This window comes from Alternaria novae-zelandiae (assembly GCF_023758075.1).
Source record: "Alternaria novae-zelandiae strain BMP 2774 chromosome Unknown scaffold_2, whole genome shotgun sequence".
NCBI lineage: Eukaryota > Fungi > Ascomycota > Dothideomycetes > Pleosporales > Pleosporaceae > Alternaria > Alternaria novae-zelandiae.
The window spans coordinates 2,409,404-2,429,482 of NW_026056962.1; the positions used below are offsets into that span (position 1 = coordinate 2,409,404).

The 20,079-nt window shown below is 53.0% G+C and overlaps 6 protein-coding genes across 6 annotated transcripts; 2 read left to right on the forward strand and 4 right to left on the reverse strand.

The window, feature by feature from the left end:
- Positions 1-1,795: 1,795 nt before the first annotated feature.
- On the reverse strand, positions 1,796-3,197 carry J4E88_001830 (uncharacterized protein; the record flags this gene model as incomplete). Its single annotated transcript, XM_049395498.1, has 2 exons — positions 1,796-2,889; positions 2,942-3,197. 2 exons carry the CDS (start codon positions 3,195-3,197, stop codon positions 1,796-1,798), a joined length of 1,350 nt encoding a protein of 449 aa, XP_049259362.1.
- Positions 3,198-3,766: 569 nt separating this feature from the next.
- J4E88_001831 (uncharacterized protein) lies at positions 3,767-4,703 on the reverse strand (the record flags this gene model as incomplete). The annotated part of the gene is made up of 2 exons (XM_049395499.1): positions 3,767-4,423; positions 4,476-4,703. The coding sequence occupies 2 exons, from the start codon at positions 4,701-4,703 to the stop codon at positions 3,767-3,769; spliced, it is 885 nt and encodes a 294-aa protein (XP_049259363.1).
- An 814-nt stretch (positions 4,704-5,517) lies between these two features.
- Positions 5,518-6,216, reverse strand: J4E88_001832 (uncharacterized protein; the record flags this gene model as incomplete). The annotated part of the gene is made up of 1 exon (XM_049395500.1): positions 5,518-6,216. One exon carries the CDS (start codon positions 6,214-6,216, stop codon positions 5,518-5,520), a length of 699 nt encoding a protein of 232 aa, XP_049259364.1.
- Positions 6,217-10,544: 4,328 nt separating this feature from the next.
- On the forward strand, positions 10,545-14,270 carry J4E88_001833 (uncharacterized protein; the record flags this gene model as incomplete). The annotated part of the gene is made up of 1 exon (XM_049395501.1): positions 10,545-14,270. One exon carries the CDS (start codon positions 10,545-10,547, stop codon positions 14,268-14,270), a length of 3,726 nt encoding a protein of 1,241 aa, XP_049259365.1.
- A 2,101-nt stretch (positions 14,271-16,371) lies between these two features.
- Positions 16,372-17,821, reverse strand: J4E88_001834 (uncharacterized protein; the record flags this gene model as incomplete). Its single annotated transcript, XM_049395502.1, has 2 exons — positions 16,372-17,568; positions 17,657-17,821. 2 exons carry the CDS (start codon positions 17,819-17,821, stop codon positions 16,372-16,374), a joined length of 1,362 nt encoding a protein of 453 aa, XP_049259366.1.
- A 320-nt stretch (positions 17,822-18,141) lies between these two features.
- J4E88_001835 (uncharacterized protein) lies at positions 18,142-19,245 on the forward strand (the record flags this gene model as incomplete). The annotated part of the gene is made up of 1 exon (XM_049395503.1): positions 18,142-19,245. The coding sequence occupies one exon, from the start codon at positions 18,142-18,144 to the stop codon at positions 19,243-19,245; it is 1,104 nt and encodes a 367-aa protein (XP_049259367.1).
- Positions 19,246-20,079: the final 834 nt, after the last annotated feature.

The following is a 20,079-nucleotide window of genomic DNA, read 5'->3' on the forward strand; positions in this document are numbered from 1 at the left end:
CGCATCGCGATGGCCCATCCCATCACTCCTGTAGGCGAGCAGGCTAACATGGGCTCCTTACTACCGAGCCATATCCCACTACAACCACGACGCGCCTACACTCTACCTCCTACCTTCAACTCCTATTATCTCCACAACCAGCCAATAGCCTCCAATACCGATACGGTTGTGATCGCACAAAACGAGAAGAAGACTTGGCTCGTCTATATCAAAGAGTATGCTACGGTTATTGGGGTCGCTCTTACTTTTATCGGAGTTATTATCGCTATCATTACGGTTGTTGTTAAGTGATTCGAATGCGATGAAGCTTCTTGGGAACGTGATAGATAGGATTGCTGTGTGGATAGACTAGAGAGACGAAGAAAGATACCAAATGACAGTTTTTCGAGAGAAAAGGAGCTTGAGTACCTAGGTACTCTCATACATACTATTACTTGTCCTCACGAGCCGTCTAATAGCTTTTGTAGATACACTGTTCAGATGCATAAATACCCAGGCAGAAAATACGTCATCTGATGAGACTGGCACCCGTGGGTGCGCATGTGTGGCGATGCCTCCAGGGCTGTAATCTCGGCTGCGGAATCACGCGCTTGTCGTTGGAGACTTCACAGGCATCGTGTGAGATCATGTCGACCTTGGGATGGTTGATACCTTGGGATAATTGATACCTTTGATGAGATAAAGCCCACTTACGATTTTGTAGTAAAGGCGTTATTGGGGTGTTCCACATCAAAAAAGCAGTCTCGAACAGGTAATAGACCTCGACCGTTGTGATTGGATGCTCCTGTAGGTATCTAGGTACCGCAGATGCGCTAATCCGCTCTCGATGTTAGCTCTTGTGTAACCTAAGAGTTTCGCGATCGCTCCCTCGAATACTGAGGACGAAGAGAGAGAGAGAGAACCAACATCATACTTCCGAGTACCTTACAACTCGCTGAGCAAGCAGCAAGGACATCACTGCTTTCCATTTTATACACTATGTACGGTTCAATCTTCAACATCGCATTCGCTATATCAAGTTTCTAACCATCATAGTCGCGAACGCGCCTTCCCGGTCACCATATGCCTTCAACCGCCAACGCCAACGTATTCCACCGAGTCAACAAGGACTCCTTATTACCCACACACGTTGAACGCATTAAACACCGACGCGCCAACACCCTCCCTCTCGCATTCGACCCCAATCCCTACAAGACCCAGACGATACCACCTCGATCCGAATATGTTGAGAGACCTTGGGCTAGAAGGTGGTTCAACTACATGAAAGAGAATGCTACCGTCATTGGCGTCGTGCTGGCTTTGATCGGAGTGATTGTCGCCCTGATAAAGTAATGTGAGGAGGGGTCATGTCGTCGATGGCATGTGACAGATGAGAGAGAAACCCTTTCAAGTTTTTGGAGAAGAAAGAAAGAGACGTGGAGGAACCTCCTTTTATATAGCATGGCCCGCGATATCTGTTGTTAAACCTCTATCCCTGGGTGGGGAAGCGGTCGGGATGACGAAAGAGTGGGCGTTGAGGCCGGAGATGGACGAGAACTTAGAAATGAGGAAGGAACACCCAACGAAACGTTTGCGAGAAAGAAAAGAGAAGAAAAGACCTCAGGTATATGCCGATTGAATGCCGAACGATCCACGATATCTGTTGTTACATCTCTGTACCTCATTAACGCCGACGCTGATGATAAATACCAAACCGGTTCAATCTCAACTTATGCTCACCAACCTTGGCTCTGCAACTCCAACAATGACAAGGAGTACTCAAACTCCCTCATCCTCTTCCCTCCAACCCTCCAGCCTACTCCACGCCCTCAGCCCTCTTCCTATACCCCTCCCTCCGTTCCAAACTCTCAGGCTCCTTACCCGCCGCCTCGATAATATCGACCTTGGGCTGCTCCTCCGTCATATCAATGCGACCCGGCCTCCTTGGCCTAAGTTGCGTCCTCTGCGTAATAGGGTAAAAGTACGCCGCCCGCTGCATCTTACTATCACGCAACGGTTCATTCGCGTGTTTCTCCGGGTCATGCAGCGCAAGCGCAACAACATCACCGTAGGTATCGCTGGGGTCACCGACTTGCTGGCTCGTCTCGTACGTACGCACGTTATCGTATTTGAAGCATTTGCGCGGCTGGCCTTCGTCGTCTTCGGCAATGTCGAAGTCGATGTCTGCTTCGTTGGTGGGGTCGTGCGTGGTGAAATTGCGTTTGATGCCGCGGACCTTGTTCTTGTCGGAGGGGAGGAAGTATTCGAATTGCCAGCGGGGGATCGGGGGTGGGACGGTGGGGTCCAGGCGGTGCGCTTCGCGATCTTCCATGTACTTTTCTTGGTCTTGGATTGTTTGGCCGGCGGGACGGAGGAGGGCAACGTCGAGACGCGGGTCGTAGGATGGGTCGAGCGGGTTGTTGATCGGGGGTGCGGTGAACTTGAAGACCATGTAGCCGCCAGTGTCGGGCATGGCGTCCCAATCGGGGAGGAGTGGGTAGGAGTCCACGAGTGTTAGGTTGGGGTTTCGGGGGTTCTTGGGCTTGTTCCAGGCTAGTCGCTCTTCAGGCGTCGATTCCGCTGCCCTGATGTTCTCGGCGCCGTCTTGGCCGTTGTAGGCATCTGCTGGGTACGCGATGTTGAAGCTCTTCAGGATGTGTCTCGCGATGTTGGTAGGATCGTCTAATGAGGTCTCCACCTGCTTTCGCTTCCTCCGCAGGCGCATCGTGTTGGATGAGTTACTGGACTCGAACTTGGAGCCGCCGGTTGTGCTTGACGTGACATATTCGGTTCGTCGCAGGAAAGTCGCGCCAGAAGCATTGGTCTGCGTCTTGCCGAGCTGGTTCGGTGGTCGCATCAGTGCCCTGTCTGCTGTGCTGAGCGGTGGGGGGTGAGGCATCGCCTGAATAGCTATTGGACGCGTCAGTCGCTGCGCAGGTTTGCGCCACGGTTTCGCTCTTACCAGACTCGTCTCCATCGAATACCTTGGGGATACCCACCAAGTCGATGGGCATTCCCAGCTCCGCATCAGCCTCAATGTTCAGTGACTGCTCTCGCGCTAGTCTTGACGCAAAGCCAGCTGATGTGTATTGACCGCTCGAAAGACCAGTGTTGGGGATGTCCAGCAGCTTTGGCGGACAGGGTGGAGGAGGCAGCGCATTCGAATATCGGATTTTTGCAATGTAGTCCTGGTGGACAACAGGGCGCCCGGAGCTCATGATGCCGTCTTTTCGCGCGCCGTCGTCTTGGGGTGGTGGAGGTGATTGCGCGGTTTGGTGAGGTTAAAGAAAGTTGATGAGCTCGGAATGTAGACGCGCCAGTCCTCACCGCGCCAAGACGGCGTTCCGCGCTATCACCAGGGGCCTCTTCACCGTTCACCTAACACACATTTGGCCTACTGTTTGTTCCAATGCACACATCTTCGCGTCCTGAATATATGTGCTCAACAAATGACACGAAATCGGAAAGTGATAGAATAGGTTAACGTTCAACGTAACGACCGTGATGATAATATTAGGTAGATATTCTATAATGACCCAGCTCCTATTTACAACACCTCTCTGCCACCCATTATCCAGGGTCCATACTGTCATACTGTCTATTACCGCGACCAATATGCATGGCTGCAGTTTCCTATACCCAAAACGCCATGTCTCATACCAGCTCCGCATCGAAGCGTGTGGGTAGTTATCAGCCGGAAGAGGTTCTACCACCTCCCAACCATCAAGCGTGCGGCTAAAACCGACAAACACTCGTCAAAGATAGTAAACGTGCCAACAGAGATCGCTCAGTTGGCCTTCTTAAGCTTGGCAGCGGCCATCTTGCGCTCGCGGCGCTTCTTGGAAGCCTCGGCACCGGCCTCGGTGTCGAAGAGCAGGTCCCACCACCTGAAGCTGCTGGCGTAGTTGCCAATGAACTTCTCGTGGTGAACGTCGTGGTGCTCAGCGCCGGCCCAGAAAGGCAGGAAGTGGTGCAGACTCCATGGGAACTCGTAGCCGCTGTGCGCGTCGATGGCCTGGAACACACGGAGGCAGATCCAAGCGTACATGGTCAAGATGTGGAGGTCCTTGGTGATGGCGCAGAAGACGATTGGGACTCCGACAGTACCGAAGCCGAGGATCATGACTTCAATGGGCGAGGCGTACTCGGCGGCCAGACCGAAGGGAGCAGAGTATTGGTGGTGGATCTTGTGGATGTTCTTGTAGAGGAAGGAGCTGGCGTGCATGGCGCGGTGCATCCAGTAGTGCCATGCGTCCTCGAAGACGAAGAAGATGGCAATCTGGTAGGCCATCTTGTAGATGCTGGGGAAGGGAACGGAGGTCTGGAGGCCGAAGTATTGGCACATGGGGTGGAACATCCAGATCTGGGGAAGCTCGACGGTGAAGTGGGACAGGAGGACGAGGGCGGCGCATTGTGTTTGTTCCCAAGTGGTGGGGATTTTTTGCTGCGGCAAGTTAGCTAACGTCGCATAGAGCTGTTGAATCGCGGAGACGTACGTGTTGGAGCTTGTATCGGTTGAAGAAGGGTATGCAGTCGATGATGATCCAAGGAAGCGCGCGTCCAAAGTAGAAGAGCTCGTGGAAGACAAAGGACATGATGCCTGTCGCTAGGACATCGTTGCCCATCCATGCGTACCAGGCCATCCACATCTTCTCGAGGTAGTTGAGCTGCACATTGTACTTGGAGATCTCCTCAAAGGAGCCCCAGTAGGTGTCCTGCGCCATAGGCGTCAGGAGGGAGGTTGCGTTGTTCCTGGCATCTGTTAGTATCTAGGGTATGCGACTTCGGGGTACTTCGGGATCGGGCGTACATTGTGGCTGCTCTCAATGTCCAGCAGTAGAAACAAAGAGCGGGTGCAGTGTGCAGAGGTAGAGCGAAGGAACGACTGCAGGTTGCAGAGTGGTGAAGGAGCGATTGGCGGAGGTGCTGCAGTGAAGAAGAGCAGATGCAGCAGCAAAGGAGGCGGATTAAATTGGAGATTGGCGGCCCTGATCGACGTTCGTACCACTTTTGCCACCCAAGGTTCACTCAGTTCCGAGCGGCCAACGCGTGGGCGCAAATGCACTAGTGCCTGCCCAGAAGACGCGCCAGGCCAATTACCCTTCGCCCCTGTCACTCACCGCCTGCTGAGCTTTCTGTTCGGCAGCGGCTCGAGTGTCCCCGGCTTCCACATCACACCAGCGCCGCCCTGCAAGGCGACTGTGGATCGTGTCACGGTGAGCCCACCGCAGGCTGATAAAGTCGCTCGCCCTAGGTAGGCTTCTAGAATTGCGGCATGACTGGACGGCATCGGCAGTGCTAATCGCGAGAGCATGACGCGGTCGGCCCGACGAATCACATCACCACGAGTACGGCGATGTACTAAGCCCCGTCCACGTTGTCACTCGACATCTGACATCGGCATGTAGTTGTGGTCATGAGGTAATATAGTGTAGCTACTTATTTGGTTATACGCAGCGCCGTCCACACATGTCCAACACCTTTTCGAAGCCATCTCTCTCCAGACAAGGAATCCCACAACAATCATCGGCCCTACCATCATGCGATCACTACAAGTTTCGCAAAGCGTCCATTCCAATACTGTTGTTTCATCTCCGATAGAGTCTTGAATTTGGTCTCACGCAGTCGCTTGAAAGCGCGAATTTCTCGAAGAACCGTCTTCCAACTACCAGAAGTGAGATGGATGCTAGCCAAGAACACTTCCCGCGTTGTAGAATTAACTCTGCGGAGGAAGGGTATGAGCTGTTCGCTGGTGACGGCGTATCCGATGAGGTCGAGCCGGGTCAGGTGAGGAAAGCGAGACTTGGCGAGGAGACAGAAGGTCTGGTAATCAGCTGCGCAGCTGGAATCTGTCTTGCAGCCGACGAGCCGGAGTTCGGTGATGTTCCAACATATTGGGCGTGAGTTGAGACGCTCATACTTCGGATCGAGTCTCATTGTCGAAGGCGCCCTGATGTTATCCACCAGATGCGCGTGGTCCACATCTACGAAGTTGAGTTTCTGAAAACTTGTGTGATCTAGGTATGGCCACACTCCAGGTAGAGACAATCGTTCAGTCCCGGTGAGGTTGCGCATATTCAAGTGAACAATTCCCTTGTCGAAGCCAGTGTCCGACAATATCCGATGCAGCAATCGCATGTGTCCAGCGGAAATGTAGGTGCCAATCTCGCGGTTGTAGATACGTTGGAACAGATAACGAGCAAGATTAGTATGGGCGTAGTCGAACCCTATACTCATGATGAAAGGTTCTGAACGCGGTAGCGGCTTATGAGCGCTACTTCTCGACCCGAAATGTATCTCCTCAAGTCCTTCCATAGTTTTGAATGAGGAGAAGATCTTCTCGAGAAGAACCGGGGCGTAGTTAGCCCAGAACAACTGCCGCACAGGTGTAATCTGAACTTCGTTAGCACACAGTGACTTCGAATAAGGCGACTGACGGGAAGAGCGCACTCTCCCAGGTCCGCGCCCGTCTTAGATGTACGACGTACCGTGTTCTGGATTTCCCGAAATTTGGCTGGCATCACGGTATAGCCGAGCCAGTGGTATTTGTCTCGATCTCCTTTTTTGTATTCCCTTATGGCGTCCACTCCAGGGTCGATAAATTCAACGCATTGAATGCAGTCTCGCCAATGAATTACCGACGTGATCTCAAGAAGCGCTGTCAAGCCGTCTTTTGTCATCAGCACTCGAATGTGTCTGAGCCTGCGCCTCATACGTGGGCAAAGCAAATAGGCGGCGGCTGCGCGAAAGAAGCGACAGGTCCGACGTAACGCAAGTAGCTCGCGTACAGGCGAACTGGGTATGAACTTCACGATATTTGTGATGAGCTCCATGGGAAGGTTATCGAGTGCTGGTTTAGGCGGAGGTGCAAGTACGCATGGCATCGCAGCACAGGCATCGGCCACTCCGTCGCCTGCAGTCATTGTTGTAGGTACCGAAGTCATGAGAGCACACATCGTGGTGTCGTTGAGGTGTTGGAGTGGCTCGGGAGAGCGAATTGCCTAGTTCAGAACTTGGTGTAAGGCTATTCCCGACAGTGAATGAACAACCGTTGCCCTCACTTGGCCAAAGAGCTCCACGCACATGCGGTGGCGCTTTTCTCTCTTGAGAACTCGGTGGTCCGCCTCTTCCGCTCTTGAACAGGTTTGCGGGTCTATCAATGATCGACAGATCAGCTTGGAAGCACCTGCCGAACCTGAGATCCATCCCAAATGGTCGAGCCCCATGTTGACGTACTCATAGGCTCAATAGGCGGAAGTGCGCCCCGCGGTGACCTAAATTCCCGGCTACACCTGCTAAATGTTGGACTAGGCGATGGGATGATCGGCGTCCTGAACATGGCAGGAGTCCACTCTGGTGTGCCGTCTCCGACCAAGCGCCTTCCGGGACCTGGGCTGGGCTGCTCTCTGCTCTTTATCTTGACCATCGCTCTACGGAAGAGTGGTCGCAGAAATGGTACGGAGGCTGAGATGAGGCCGACGTGCTGTTCCACTTGACTCCACATCAAAAGATCTGCTGTAGTCAGCCCTTGCTGCACATAGTCGTGCACCCAGAAAATCGTAGTGTAAAGCCGAAGGGCGGAAGCTATTACGGCCATGATACCGACGGAAAAGATAGCTATCAGCTCAAGACGGCGTCTAAGCGGCATTGTCGAAAGATTCCAAAAGAACAATATCGGTAACGTCCAGATGATCACATCCGTGACGAGGTTATAGATGGCATTGAAGATCCAGAATGGATTTGGGTTGTAACAATGAGCGTCGAAGATGTGTAGGACCCATGCTCGATACCAAACATCCCATGCGAACGCGTCGGTGATCGGAATGCACATGAGAATGGAGGCGATGATCATGGATACTCCGCCAGAGACTGTGATGGCAAGGAGTACACGGACAACGTATTGGAAGCGTTTGTTCGATGCGGCGATAGAATTGTAAACTAAGTCGATCCTGTTAGCCGAGTAGATCCTTCAAAAATGAGCTTTCCGAGGAAGAATGAAAGCACATGGGCGAACGGATAGCCGTTCGACGCGCAATGGCCGCCACTTGTGTAGTACTCGAAGCTCTCCGCGTTCATCCCTGGGATTGTGTGGCATAGAACGTACATAGCAATATCGACGTCTTGATGAGACAAAGATTGAGGATGAAGTTGACTCGGTATAGCCATATCGACAGTAGCGAGCCGGTGATTACGGGTCTCCCGGTTTCTGGCTTGTTTTTCTATGCTATGTTAGACCACAGTCATTCAACAGCTGGTAGCTACTTACATCAACCTGGCTATAATCGAGGAAATGGATCATGAAGCAATGTACCACCACTGATGGCCTAGATGTAGGAACGAATGAGTCAGTTCAGCTTCTCTGGGTTCCGCGGAGACGTCCATACCAAGTTGCGATCTGTTTCTGGTTAGCAATAGCAGCACAGGGGGTGAGCATACACTCACAAGGGCCAGAAGCATGACCCAGTCGGACGACGTGAGCTTTCCAACATAGAAATATCGGGTGTAGAATCTGAACTGTTAACCAACGTTGCGATCAGGGTTGCGAATGGCTGACGCACCTGAGGGCTACAACCACGGTCGACATAGAGGTAAGCACAAAAGCCAAGATGATAGAAAGTCGGCCATGAGGGGCCATCGAGAACGGTTCTGGAGCTTGACAATGAATCCGTTCACACGAACGGAATAGAATAGCTGACAGGAAAAAGAAACCGTGGAGGCAATACTCATGATGATGTGTAGGGGTGCCGCAGCCACTGACTATCAAACATCAACGGCAATATCCACAATGCCAATCGCGCGAAAGACGGCGTTCTCTAACGCAATCATGCATCGGCGGGAGTCCCACATTAGGATCCGAGTCAGGTTCAGACTGTCCAGATTTGGGCGGGTGATGAGTCGCGTCGCCCAGGCTGACCAAACGGTGTGGCGGGGAAGTGCCGGCAGACAATGTTAGACCAAGGGTTATGCAACACCAACCGATGTGAGCAGTGCTGCATAGCTGTCAAATTGTCCCTGCTTCCCCGCACCGTACCACGCGACATTCATCTCAGCAGCAGTTTACGCGCCAGGTGTTTGGCAGGGTACGGATAAATCTTCAAAGTGAAGCTTGGGCCGTCGCCGCCTCAGACAACCCGCCAACTCAATTGATCCTGCCTCAACTGGCCCCAACATGATAGCAGCCCAGATATTGATCTCAGCTCTTTCGATGTTCTGTGCACTCTTACCGCTTTTATATCGATTTATCCCCTGCCCTGAATTGACGTAATTCGACCGATGTGTAGATGGCGAGTTTGCACTCAGCGCGTTACATTGTACATGTTGCTAGGCGTGCCATGTTCGTGACTTGGGGTTGAAACGGGTGTCCACTGTATATTTACCGGCTACTTCGGTAGTCTGAAGAAGACGCAGGCCTTAGCGACCTACCGCAGGCTTCAGCGATTGCCATGTGAGACCGAGCCCATAGAGACTTTCATGTGTGAAGAGGAGAGAAAATACCAAGGAAACCGTTCACCGTGTTGTCAGGGATCAATCAGAGTCAGCTTGGAATGTTGAGGCCCGGGGTTTGGGCGCAGAATCCAGCGTGCGCAGGCGAAATAAGAGTGGCTTTCTTCGATAAGACACCGGTGCCATGACTTGCATAGGGCTGAAAGCCGTCCGCATGAACGTGAATCGTGAAAGGTCCGAATATGATATATATGGAAGGAGATCGCGAGTAATACCGCAAGGAGAAAGTTTAGAACCTGAATCTGCTGCGAATGCGTTCTGGAAGCAAGGCGTTACGACGAGATGGCGTTGAGCGAGTCAGCTGGATCGTGGGCGGTTAGGTGGAGATTGACAGGATCGATCTTGCCGTCTCTTGGGCTGTGGCTTCCATCTCCGCTGTGATGGAATAGTAATCCGGAAAACCGGGCGACCAGAGCACCGTTACCGAAACTGTGATAGGAGGTATAGAAGGATCAGTTCACAATCTTGAGGGGGACAGGATGATGTTATGAAAACTGCTCGTGGTGAGTGGCATGAAGCGAAAGGATGAAGACTTGCCCAGTGACGTCGATAACTGCTAGGTCGACGCCACTAGTGATAATGGAGAACGTTCCTGAATCGATCAAATGAATTTGTCGGTTGTAGTACCACAGGCTCCAGTGAAGGTGTTCTTGAGGTGCGTTGTCAGATGGGTTGTGAGGTTGCTAGAGTAGGCGTGACGCGGTACCGCGGAAGCTGCCCGCGAACTAGCGCGTTTAGTGATATCATCGCTTCGAGTGAAAGTGCAGCTGTCAACCACGGTTGCGCCTGACGCCTACGACGTTTTCACCTCGACGCTGTTTGTCACAGCTCATGCGCGAATTGCCTGCTGACCCGTGATGGCTCACTCACGTCTCTAGTGCTGGTTTTTCCCGCTTCACGTTCCTCGACCTGGCGCTGTTGCCTTCGGCGCAACTCATCACGAATTCTCCTACCCACGAGTAATCCGACGCACACCACGCACGGCGGTTCAATCCCGCTCGAGACTCCCGGTGCCAATAGAACCGCTTTCGAAGCCCTCTTAGACTGCGACAACTGTCGTCATGTCGTCGCCCTCCGAGAACGCTGCGCTCGCCACCGCACCTGACATCACCGTTACCAATCCAGACAACTCGAACGATGCGACCATGCCTGATCGTGGAGAAGAATTAGTAGAGGAAATGCCGTCAGATGCCGACGAAGAGGCACGGTTGAAGATGCTTACGACTGGCACACGAGCGCAGGATGACTTGGAACGCGACATTGGCAGGCAGGCGGACCAGATGATGACCGAGCAGGCCGATGCACGCGACAAGAAGCGCATAGAGAAGCTCGAGGGTGAAGCAAAGCGGGCGGAAGCTGCTATACAGAAGCTCAAGAACCGTCTGGCTCTACCAGCTTTAGACACGCAGAAAGCCAAACTCCGTGGCGAGATCGCAGCGTATCGAGACAAGATCGATGGCCTAGACCAGGAGATGGATGGTATACAACAGCGTATCAACGATCGTCACAAGGCACCTGGGGTGGACGAAGCAGCAGAAGAAGGCTCCAAGGGTCCTTTACCCAACGAGAGCCGGCGGGAGTGGCTCATCCGCACAGGCAAGATCACGCCTTTCTCCAAGCTGGCGCAGGACCAGCCAGACTCTGGGACGCTGGGTGAGGTCATGTTAGATGCTGAGGCGGAGGACATGGTGACCGAAACTGCGAAAGAGCCAGTGTCACATCGCAACCTCATGAAGCCTGGCTTCCAAGACGTCGAATCCAGTTCAGAGGCCCCGAGCCCAAAACCTACAGCCCGGTCGAAGAAGCGGCGGAAGGTCACTCCTACCAGCGATACTGTCGGTTCGCGCGAATCGAGCGCAGCACCGGGCTTTACGGATCCTGATTCAGACGATGCTTTCGAGCCTGGTATGTCGGACCGCCAGCTTGCGACCCTGGATGAGTCGGACGAGCTTCCAGATGACCTGGACGAAGACGACTCATACGCAGAAGAGACTACTGGTCGCAAGCGCAAAGCTAAGGGCAAGAAAACAAAGAAGTCAAAGGCTGCTCCTGCGCAAGAAGCTGTCGTCGAAGATCTAGCGGGTGTTGACGATGGCAATGAGCGATTGTATCGGAAACGTATAGAGACTTGGTCCAAGAGCCGCGCAGCTGCTAGGAGAAAGGCCAAGGCCAATGGTGGTGAGGCAACCGCCGATGAGGAGGAGGATGAAGAAGAGTGCTACCAGCCTCATCCTACTGAAGCTGACACTGAATTCGATGGCGGATTCCGAATCCCTGGAGACATCTACCCGGCATTGTTCGATTATCAAAAGACTGGTGTTCAGTGGCTTTGGGAGCTGTACTCGCAGAATGTTGGTGGCATCATTGGCGATGAGATGGGTTTGGGTAAAACCATTCAAGCTATCGGCTTCGTTGCCGGCCTTCATTACTCCAAGAAACTCACCAAGCCTGTCATCGTAGTTTGTCCCGCGACGGTCATGAAGCAATGGGTTAACGAATTCCACCGCTGGTGGCCTGCGCTACGAGTTTCCATCCTACACACTTCTGGTAGCGGGATGTTGGACACCCATCGAGAAGATCGTATGGAGCGGGAACTTGAGCTTCGAAACTATGGCGACTACGACAATACTTTGACTGGCGCTGGAAAGGCTGCTAAGAAGATCCTCGAGAAGGTCAAGCGAGACGGCCATGTCCTCGTCACCACGTATTCAGGATTACAGACCTACTCTGAGTTCTTGATTCCTACTGACTGGGAATGCGCCATCCTAGACGAGGGCCACAAGATCAGGAACCCGAACACTGCTATCACGATCCACTGCAAGGAGTTGCGGACGCCCAATCGCATCATTCTCTCTGGCACGCCGATGCAGAACAACCTGACAGAGCTTTGGTCGCTCTTTGACTTTGTATTCCCAATGCGCTTAGGCACACTGGTGAACTTCCGCAACCAGTTCGAATTTCCGATCAAGCGTGGTGGCTACGCAAACGCTTCGAATTTGGAATTTGAGACAGCGGTACAGTGTGCTGAGACCCTCAAGGATGCGATCAGCCCCTACCTACTGCAGCGGTTCAAGGTCGATGTCGCAACCGATTTGCCACAGAAGAAGGAGCAGGTACTCTTCTGTAAGCTCACGCGCCAGCAGCGACAAGCATATGAGGGTTTCCTGGCGTCGGAAGACATGAAGTCGATCGCGAGCGGCAAGCGCCAGATGCTGTACGGTGTCGACTTCTTGCGCAAAATTTGCAATCATCCTGATCTGACGGAGCATAAGACCCTGTCAAAGAAGCTGGGATTTGACTATGGCAACCCTAATAAATCTGGCAAAATGCAAGTTGTCAAGGAGTTGCTGTCGTTGTGGAAGAAGGGTGGACACAAGACCCTCCTCTTCGCTCAGCATCGTATCATGTTGGACATCCTGCAGAAGTTCGTCAGTCAGTTACCCGACATCAATTGGCGTCGCATGGACGGCGAGACGCCGATCAAGGACCGCCAAAACCTTGTTGACGAGTTCAACAACGACCCGAATCTGCACGTCTTCCTCCTCACAACGAAGGTCGGTGGTCTTGGCGTCAACCTCACAGGTGCCAATCGCGTCATCATCTACGACCCGGACTGGAATCCTTCCACCGACATACAGGCGCGAGAGCGTTCATGGCGCCTTGGACAAAAGCGAGAGGTTGAAATATACCGGCTTATGTCTGCAGGCACTATCGAAGAGAAGATCTACCATCGTCAGATTTTCAAGCAGTTCTTGACGAACAAGGTGTTGAAAGACCCTAAGCAGCGACAGTCATTCCAGATGAGCGATCTGCATGACTTGTTCACGCTCGGTGTTGAGAATGTTGAGGGTGAAACCGAGACAGGCAACCTATTCCGTGGATCAGAAGTCAAGTTCGAAGAGGATGGTAAGACTGCAGAGGCATCAGCAGATGCTACAGGAGCCGAAGACCTCGCCGCAGTGAGAGGCATCTCGCGATCCGAAGCCTTCCAAGCCCCCGTCTCCGACGGTGAGGATGCTGCTACTACCACTAACGAAGACGGCACCGACAAACCCCCAACAGATTCCCGTCTGATGTCAACCATCTTTGCCAAAACAGGCGTCCACTCCGTCCTCGAACACGACGCAATTATGAATTCCACGGCCGGTGGCCGAAAACGCAAAGTTCAAGCCGACCCAGCCTACATCCAACGCGAAGCCAAGCGACAAGCCGCCGTAGCAGCCGAGCAACTCAAAAAGAGCATGCAAGAAGCCCGCAACGTACCAGCCGGCACACCAACATGGACCGGCCAGTTTGGTGAAGCAGGCCGACCAGACGCACCCCGGGGTATGTCATCCGGCCGCGGCGGCCGAGGTGGACGAGGCGGAGGACGCGGCGGCGCCCCCTCATCAACATCCATCCTCAACAACCTCGCCACCCGACAAGGCCGTCCCACGCTCCTCAACCCTGGCACAACCCTCAACGCACCCACATCCGCTAGCTCGTCCCGCGGCTCCACGCCTTCAGCGCCCACAACGCCGCAAACCTTCCGTGGCCGCCGCATGCTAGAAATGATCCGCGATTTCATGCTTACCCACGGGGGCGTCGTACCCAGTCGTATGCTAGTTGATCATTTCGATCATTACTGCCGTGCGCAACCGGGGAGGAACGAGGAGTTCAAGGAGATGCTCAAGTTGATCGCTACGCTTGAGAAGAGTGGGAGTGCGCAGAGGGGGAGGTGGGTGCTTAAGGACGAGTGGAGGACGCCTGCTGCGGGGGCGGCGGGTAGGGGAGGTCGAGGGAGGTAGATAGATAGATAGGAGACTGAGGTAGAGACGACGAGGAGGAGGAGAAGAAGCAAAAAGGTGGAAGAGGCTGAGTTTAGCATGGCATTTTACGGCGTTTGATATAGGGAGATACCATTTGTAGTTTTCTGTTTTAGCGCCTTCTTGCCAAGTGCTGGCATATTTTACCATAGATGGTGAACATAGTGTTTCGTGAGTTAGATATAATGTCAAGACACAATTTGAAGCATACGCAAGCATCTCGAATGCGTCGATGAAAAACTGAAATATGACATTGGCAACTACGTACTCGTTGCTCAAGAATCTCGGTGATGCAAACTCCATCGCCCGCGTACATGATAAGAGAATAGACAAGTCCTGTGCGTGTTGATAGGAAACCCACGTCGAACTAAGGAGGTACAGTACTGTACATGGCACACTGGAACATACAGTGTATGACGCCGAGACCCTCCAGTGTAGAGCTGTTCCTCTCCCTCCTTCTCTGGTGTTGTGTAGAGCTTCACTGGGAATTCGTTGCACCTGTACAAGCTGTCCGTGCTAGAGAAATCGCCTGCGTTCTTGAACAAGGGACTCGGCTGAGCTGGAGAGACTAAGAACCGTGACCCGGACTGGTGCCAATTGCATCCGCTCAGGGACAAGATGTTTGAGTAAGGCACCCGCGCCGCGGACGGAATGCAGTCATACATTTCCGCGTCGATTTAATGCGATTGGGGGACTCTCGAATAGGTATTTTGTAAAGAAACCTTGGAAGTCGCACCCTTTTTTTGTTCGTTATTTGATTTTACGCATTTTTTGAGGGGTTATTTTCGTTTTGTTACGTTAAAGGATTAGTTATGCGGTTGAGAAGATTGGTTTCAGCGGGAGTGTTTCTTGACGTGTTTCTGCAAGTTGTCGAAGCGCGTGAATGTCTTTTGACAGCCGGAAACTTGGCAGGGAAAGCGTTCTTGTGCTGCTAGTGGTCGATGTGTCTTCGTGTGGCGGATCAGGTCAGCTCGAAGACTAAAAGCTTTTGGGCAGCCGTCGTAAGTGCACTTATGACGTCGTCGATGTTTTCGATTGATGTGTTCGCTGTATGATGAGTTAGGTGGTGGTACGTTTGAGGTAGGGGCTGTACGTACTTGAGGTCACAGCGCCGATTGAAAGTACATTCACAAAAGCTGCAAGGTAGTCCGTGTGCGTCGTCTGTCGTGATGTCTGTGATGTTGCGTTCAGGGCTCGTCGAATCTTCTGTCAGGGACGAGGCTGACGATTGGCTATCGTCGAGACTGTTCCCTGAAGTTGCAGGAGTACTCGAGACTGACTGGTCGTCAACTGCAGACGAAACGGTAACGGGGAAAAGGCCTGTTTCTGGTATGTTCTGATTGAGATCGAAGCTGGTAGTGAGGTATGGAGCGTGTATAACCGGATTGACATCCAGTTCAAAAGCAAAGGGGCTGAAGGAAGAAGAATCTGAAACGTCGCGAGAGAGTCCAAATCTCGTAAATGACGAAGTACAATGCGAAGAAAGGGGAATGAAAAGAAGGAAAGGCGAAGACTACGGTCGTCTTCGCCGACGGCTGGGTAATGTAGGCGTGGCGCCTAAGGGTACGGAACCCGAACGCCTTGCGGCGCGTTGAGGAGGATTGGTGAAGCAGAGATCTGGGGTAGTGTAGGTCTTGTTGAAATGGTCTTAGAGATTCGAAGATCGTGTGTAGGGTGGGAGGAAGAGAACTCCTATGGTTTGAGGTCTACCTTATATGTGCGAGGCATGGACGCGGAGGCATAGAACATACCTAGGTGCAATGTTGGAAGGCTCAGTCTCAGCCACTGCGCCCAACGCCAGTAAGCAGGCCATTAGCGAATGGCTGTTCCACATCATATCTTGGCGTACACAGCTCAGCCAATGTGATGTGCCCTGTCGCTGTGTATGCCTCCATGCTGGGTGGTACGCGTGGAATGCTTATCCGCATCGGGACCATGCCCGGGCGTCCTTCGTTCTGGCGCATCTTGCCAATATTACTCATCGTGCTCGCCTATCGAGTCCAAAGACATATGCTCTTGAATGTTTAGGGCCTCAATTTCAAAGAAAGTTCAAGGACTTCGGTATCTCGCATTGCGTCACTACCTACAACTTCCCCCGACTCTTGGCCATCTCCTCCTGTAAGATCATGCCAATAGGCCCACCGCGACTTCCATCACCAGCCCATTGCTCCTCTGGTATACGCTCAGCGGGCCACTCCCAGCGGCCCTTAAAGTCCTCTGGTGTCCTGCCTTCTATACACTCCACAATGCTATCGCCAATAACAGGCAAGAACTTAAAGCCATGTCCTGAACCGCCTGTTGCCACAAAAAGCCCCTTGTACTTGGGATGATACGAGATCAAAAAGTCACCATCCCTTGTATCAGTATACCAGCAGATTTTCGATTTTGTGAACGGTCGCGAGGGTACGGCGAGGGAAGGGTGGATTGCAGTGAGGAAGTCTCGGCATTGGCGTTGACCTTCTATTGGGACGGCTTGTGACGGGTCGTCGACGTGTGTGTAGGGTAGTGAGGTGGTGATTGTTTCGTTGGGGTCTTCCGATTCGGGGTGTGGGATTGTGGTTGGGTTAAGGTAGCCGTGGCCGTGGCGCGCTACTTTGAGCAAGCCCTTGTGAGGCGGGATCATGAATAGGCCGTGGGAGAGGTTCAAGATAGTTGGTCGCGGAGCCATCTTTGCTTCCTCTTCCTTGGAGATGGGCATGTAGCACAGCGCCTGCCCGGTGGCTTTGCAGATGCCCCGTAGATCGATGAGCGATGCCGTCCATGCGCCTGCCGCGAGCATTGTAAGGTCCGCCTTCAGTTCGGTCGAGTCGTCGAGCCGCACACCGGAGACGGTGTTGGTCTTGTGATCGATCAACAGCTTCTTCACGCCCTTTGTGACAAAGTTCACCCTCCCCAGCTTCTCCACCTTTTCCCTGAGCCACATCATCGCGCCCTCCGCGTCTGCCCAACCTGAACTCCAGTTCACGTATCCGGTGCAGCCATTACCCCACGGGTCTTTGCCTTCCAGACCACATACTTTCTGTATTTCCTCTGCCGAGTTGAGCACTTCCACCTTGTCTGTCCCTATCGCGCGAACGTTTTCGAGCGAGCTAGAAACGTACTTCTGCTCTGGGCCCCATGCGGTTACACATAACCCGACCTCATGGTAGTGTTCGGTCGCGAAGTCGGTGCGCCAGCGATTTTGTGCGACGGTTGCGAGACGGGTATAGCGCGCGGCAGCGTAGTCGGGACGGATGATTCGTGAGGCGTCGATCTGTATGCGTTCGTTTGAGCGTTCGGTCTTGAATGAAGCGGTTGTTCCGATCACTAGGGATTTACTGCTCCAGGGTATGGCGTCGAGAAAATTTGAATTGAATTGCTCTACTTACACTCGAGCCATCAGGCGTAGGGAAGGGCTGACGGTCTAGAACAGTAATTGAGGTATCCTTGTACTGCGGGTTTTGACATAACGAATAAGCTGTGGAGAGTCCAAATGCACCGCTGCCAACGATCAGGATGGATGAGGGTCTCTCAAGAGATGCAGAAGAAGCCATTGCGCGCGAAATTGAGACGTTCAAAGATTAAGCAACTGAGCAAAAGAAAGGAAAGTCATGGAGAAAAGTCCACCTACATGCGTCCGAACGGCGTGCAAGTGCCGCTGGTGGGCCGATATCGTTGACTGACTGATGATTTGAAGGGCGTGCGCCGGCTGGGCACGGTTGAACCTCGTGGCTGCAGGGAGCTTTGACGCTACCGAGAGATTGGGTCATCGGTGCATGGAAAGATTTGAGGCTTCAATTTGACATCGACAGCCTCACCAATCGCACCTCAACGTCATCCGCTGCTGAATTATTTGGGGTCTGCCTGTATCGCAATGGCAAAGTTACCAAAGTCCCCGAAGGCGTTCCCCGTAAAGCACACGATACCGTCGAAGCCCGCGATACCACAACACATACGAATACAACGAGCGCAACACGATAACGAAGTACCGCTATATGCCCCGAAGAACCAAACACCCGAACAAGCACTGAAGAGAGTGTTGGCAGCACGTCCACGACTTTCAGATCTACAACGACTATCAGAGGAGGAACTGAAGTCGGCGCAGCACCAGGCAAAACTGCGGAGAGCGAGACAATGGCCAATGTTCGGTATCGGATTGATCGCATTTGGATTGGGCACCTATGGAACTATGCTCTACGCTTCGTTGACGCAGGAAACGGACCTGGGAAACTTACCTGAAGACCTGTCCGATCGATTCGACAAAGAGGCTGAGGGCTATGACGAGAAAGTGGACACGTCTGAGATGCTGCTCTTATTGACTTCTAAGCGCAAGAAGCTCACTGCCATGGCCAAGGGACATGTGCTAGAGGTGGCCGTTGGCACGGGCAGGAACATACCATACTACAAGACCAAGCAATGTGCGACAGTGACGCTGCTCGATTCGAGCGGGCCCATGCTGGCTGTTGCAAGGCGGAAGTGGAACGACACGCACAAGGAGTACTTTAGCCGTGTCTTCTTCAAGCAGCAGTCTGCCTTGGATCCGATTACGCCCCCATTTGATGCCCAGATTGGCTACGATACGGTGATACAGACAATGGGACTCTGCTCCACGCCCGAGCCCGTGAAGCTGCTCCAGAATCTCGAGTCATGCACCAATGAGAATGGACAGATCTTGCTTCTAGAGCACGGCAAATCGCATTACGAGTGGCTCAACAACATACTGGACAAGTCAGCTCCAGCCCATGCGGACGAACATGGTTGCTGGTGGAACAAAGATATCGGCAAGATTGTCGAAGAGAGCGGGCTGGAAGTTGTCGACATAAAGCGCTACAACTTCGGCACGACATGGTGGTTACAGTTGAGGCCCAGAAAGGGCATGCGGCAAAGATTGGCCGAGACCACCGCAGTCGAGCAGCCGCTTGCTGCACAAGCCGGATCCCCGGTAACACAAAAGTCCTGGTGGTCACTGTGGAGATGATAAGTCGCCGTGTCACCTTCCCCACATTCACCATGATCGAGAATGATCGAAATGTTGCAGCTTTGCCGCTATTATAGGCAGTGCGCCTAAACTTACTCCAAGTCTACTACCCAAGCTGTTGCGCTCTATCAGGCAGCTTAGTTCTGTCTCAAACGACGTCAACTTTACGCGTTATGGCAGAAGGAGGGGAAGGCCCAAAGCGGCAATTTCCAGATCGCGACCATCGATAACCTGGGATCCAACAGAAGGTCAAGCGAGATCTGCGGTCGGGATCATGGGCAAAGGACAATCGCTTCACGGCAGACTGGAACGCGACATGGCTCGCCCGAACTTTGTTCTGTCTTATCATCCGGGCACGCCATGCGTTTGCATGTGCGTCTGGGGTCTGATGCCATACCGTTGAGCACGATGGGCTCGCACCTCGTAATCATCATGCCGAGCACACCCAACGACGCGTCCATGGCTGACATGCATCTTTATCAGTGTCGACGAGGTTGCGTGTGGGAACAAGCAAACAAACAATGCATCTTCACCGTCTTTCACGACTTGCCAACTTCCTCATGCAGTCCACACTTCGTCTGGGGAAGATACGTAGCGCATCCGTGAATCTGTCTGCCCACAGGACAAGTGCGGCGCCATACCTTCCAGTTCCCCACAAAAGGTGACGCTGTGCTGCGCATGCAGACCGGACCTGGTTCCATGCGCCTGTCTCCATTGGGTAAAGACATATGCACAATCCCTGCGCAGCCATCGGAAGTGATGGCAACTCGCGTGCGCAATGTTTGGGGGTGTGGTCGCAATGCGGAGTGGAGGCTGCTGAAACTGATGTGCCAG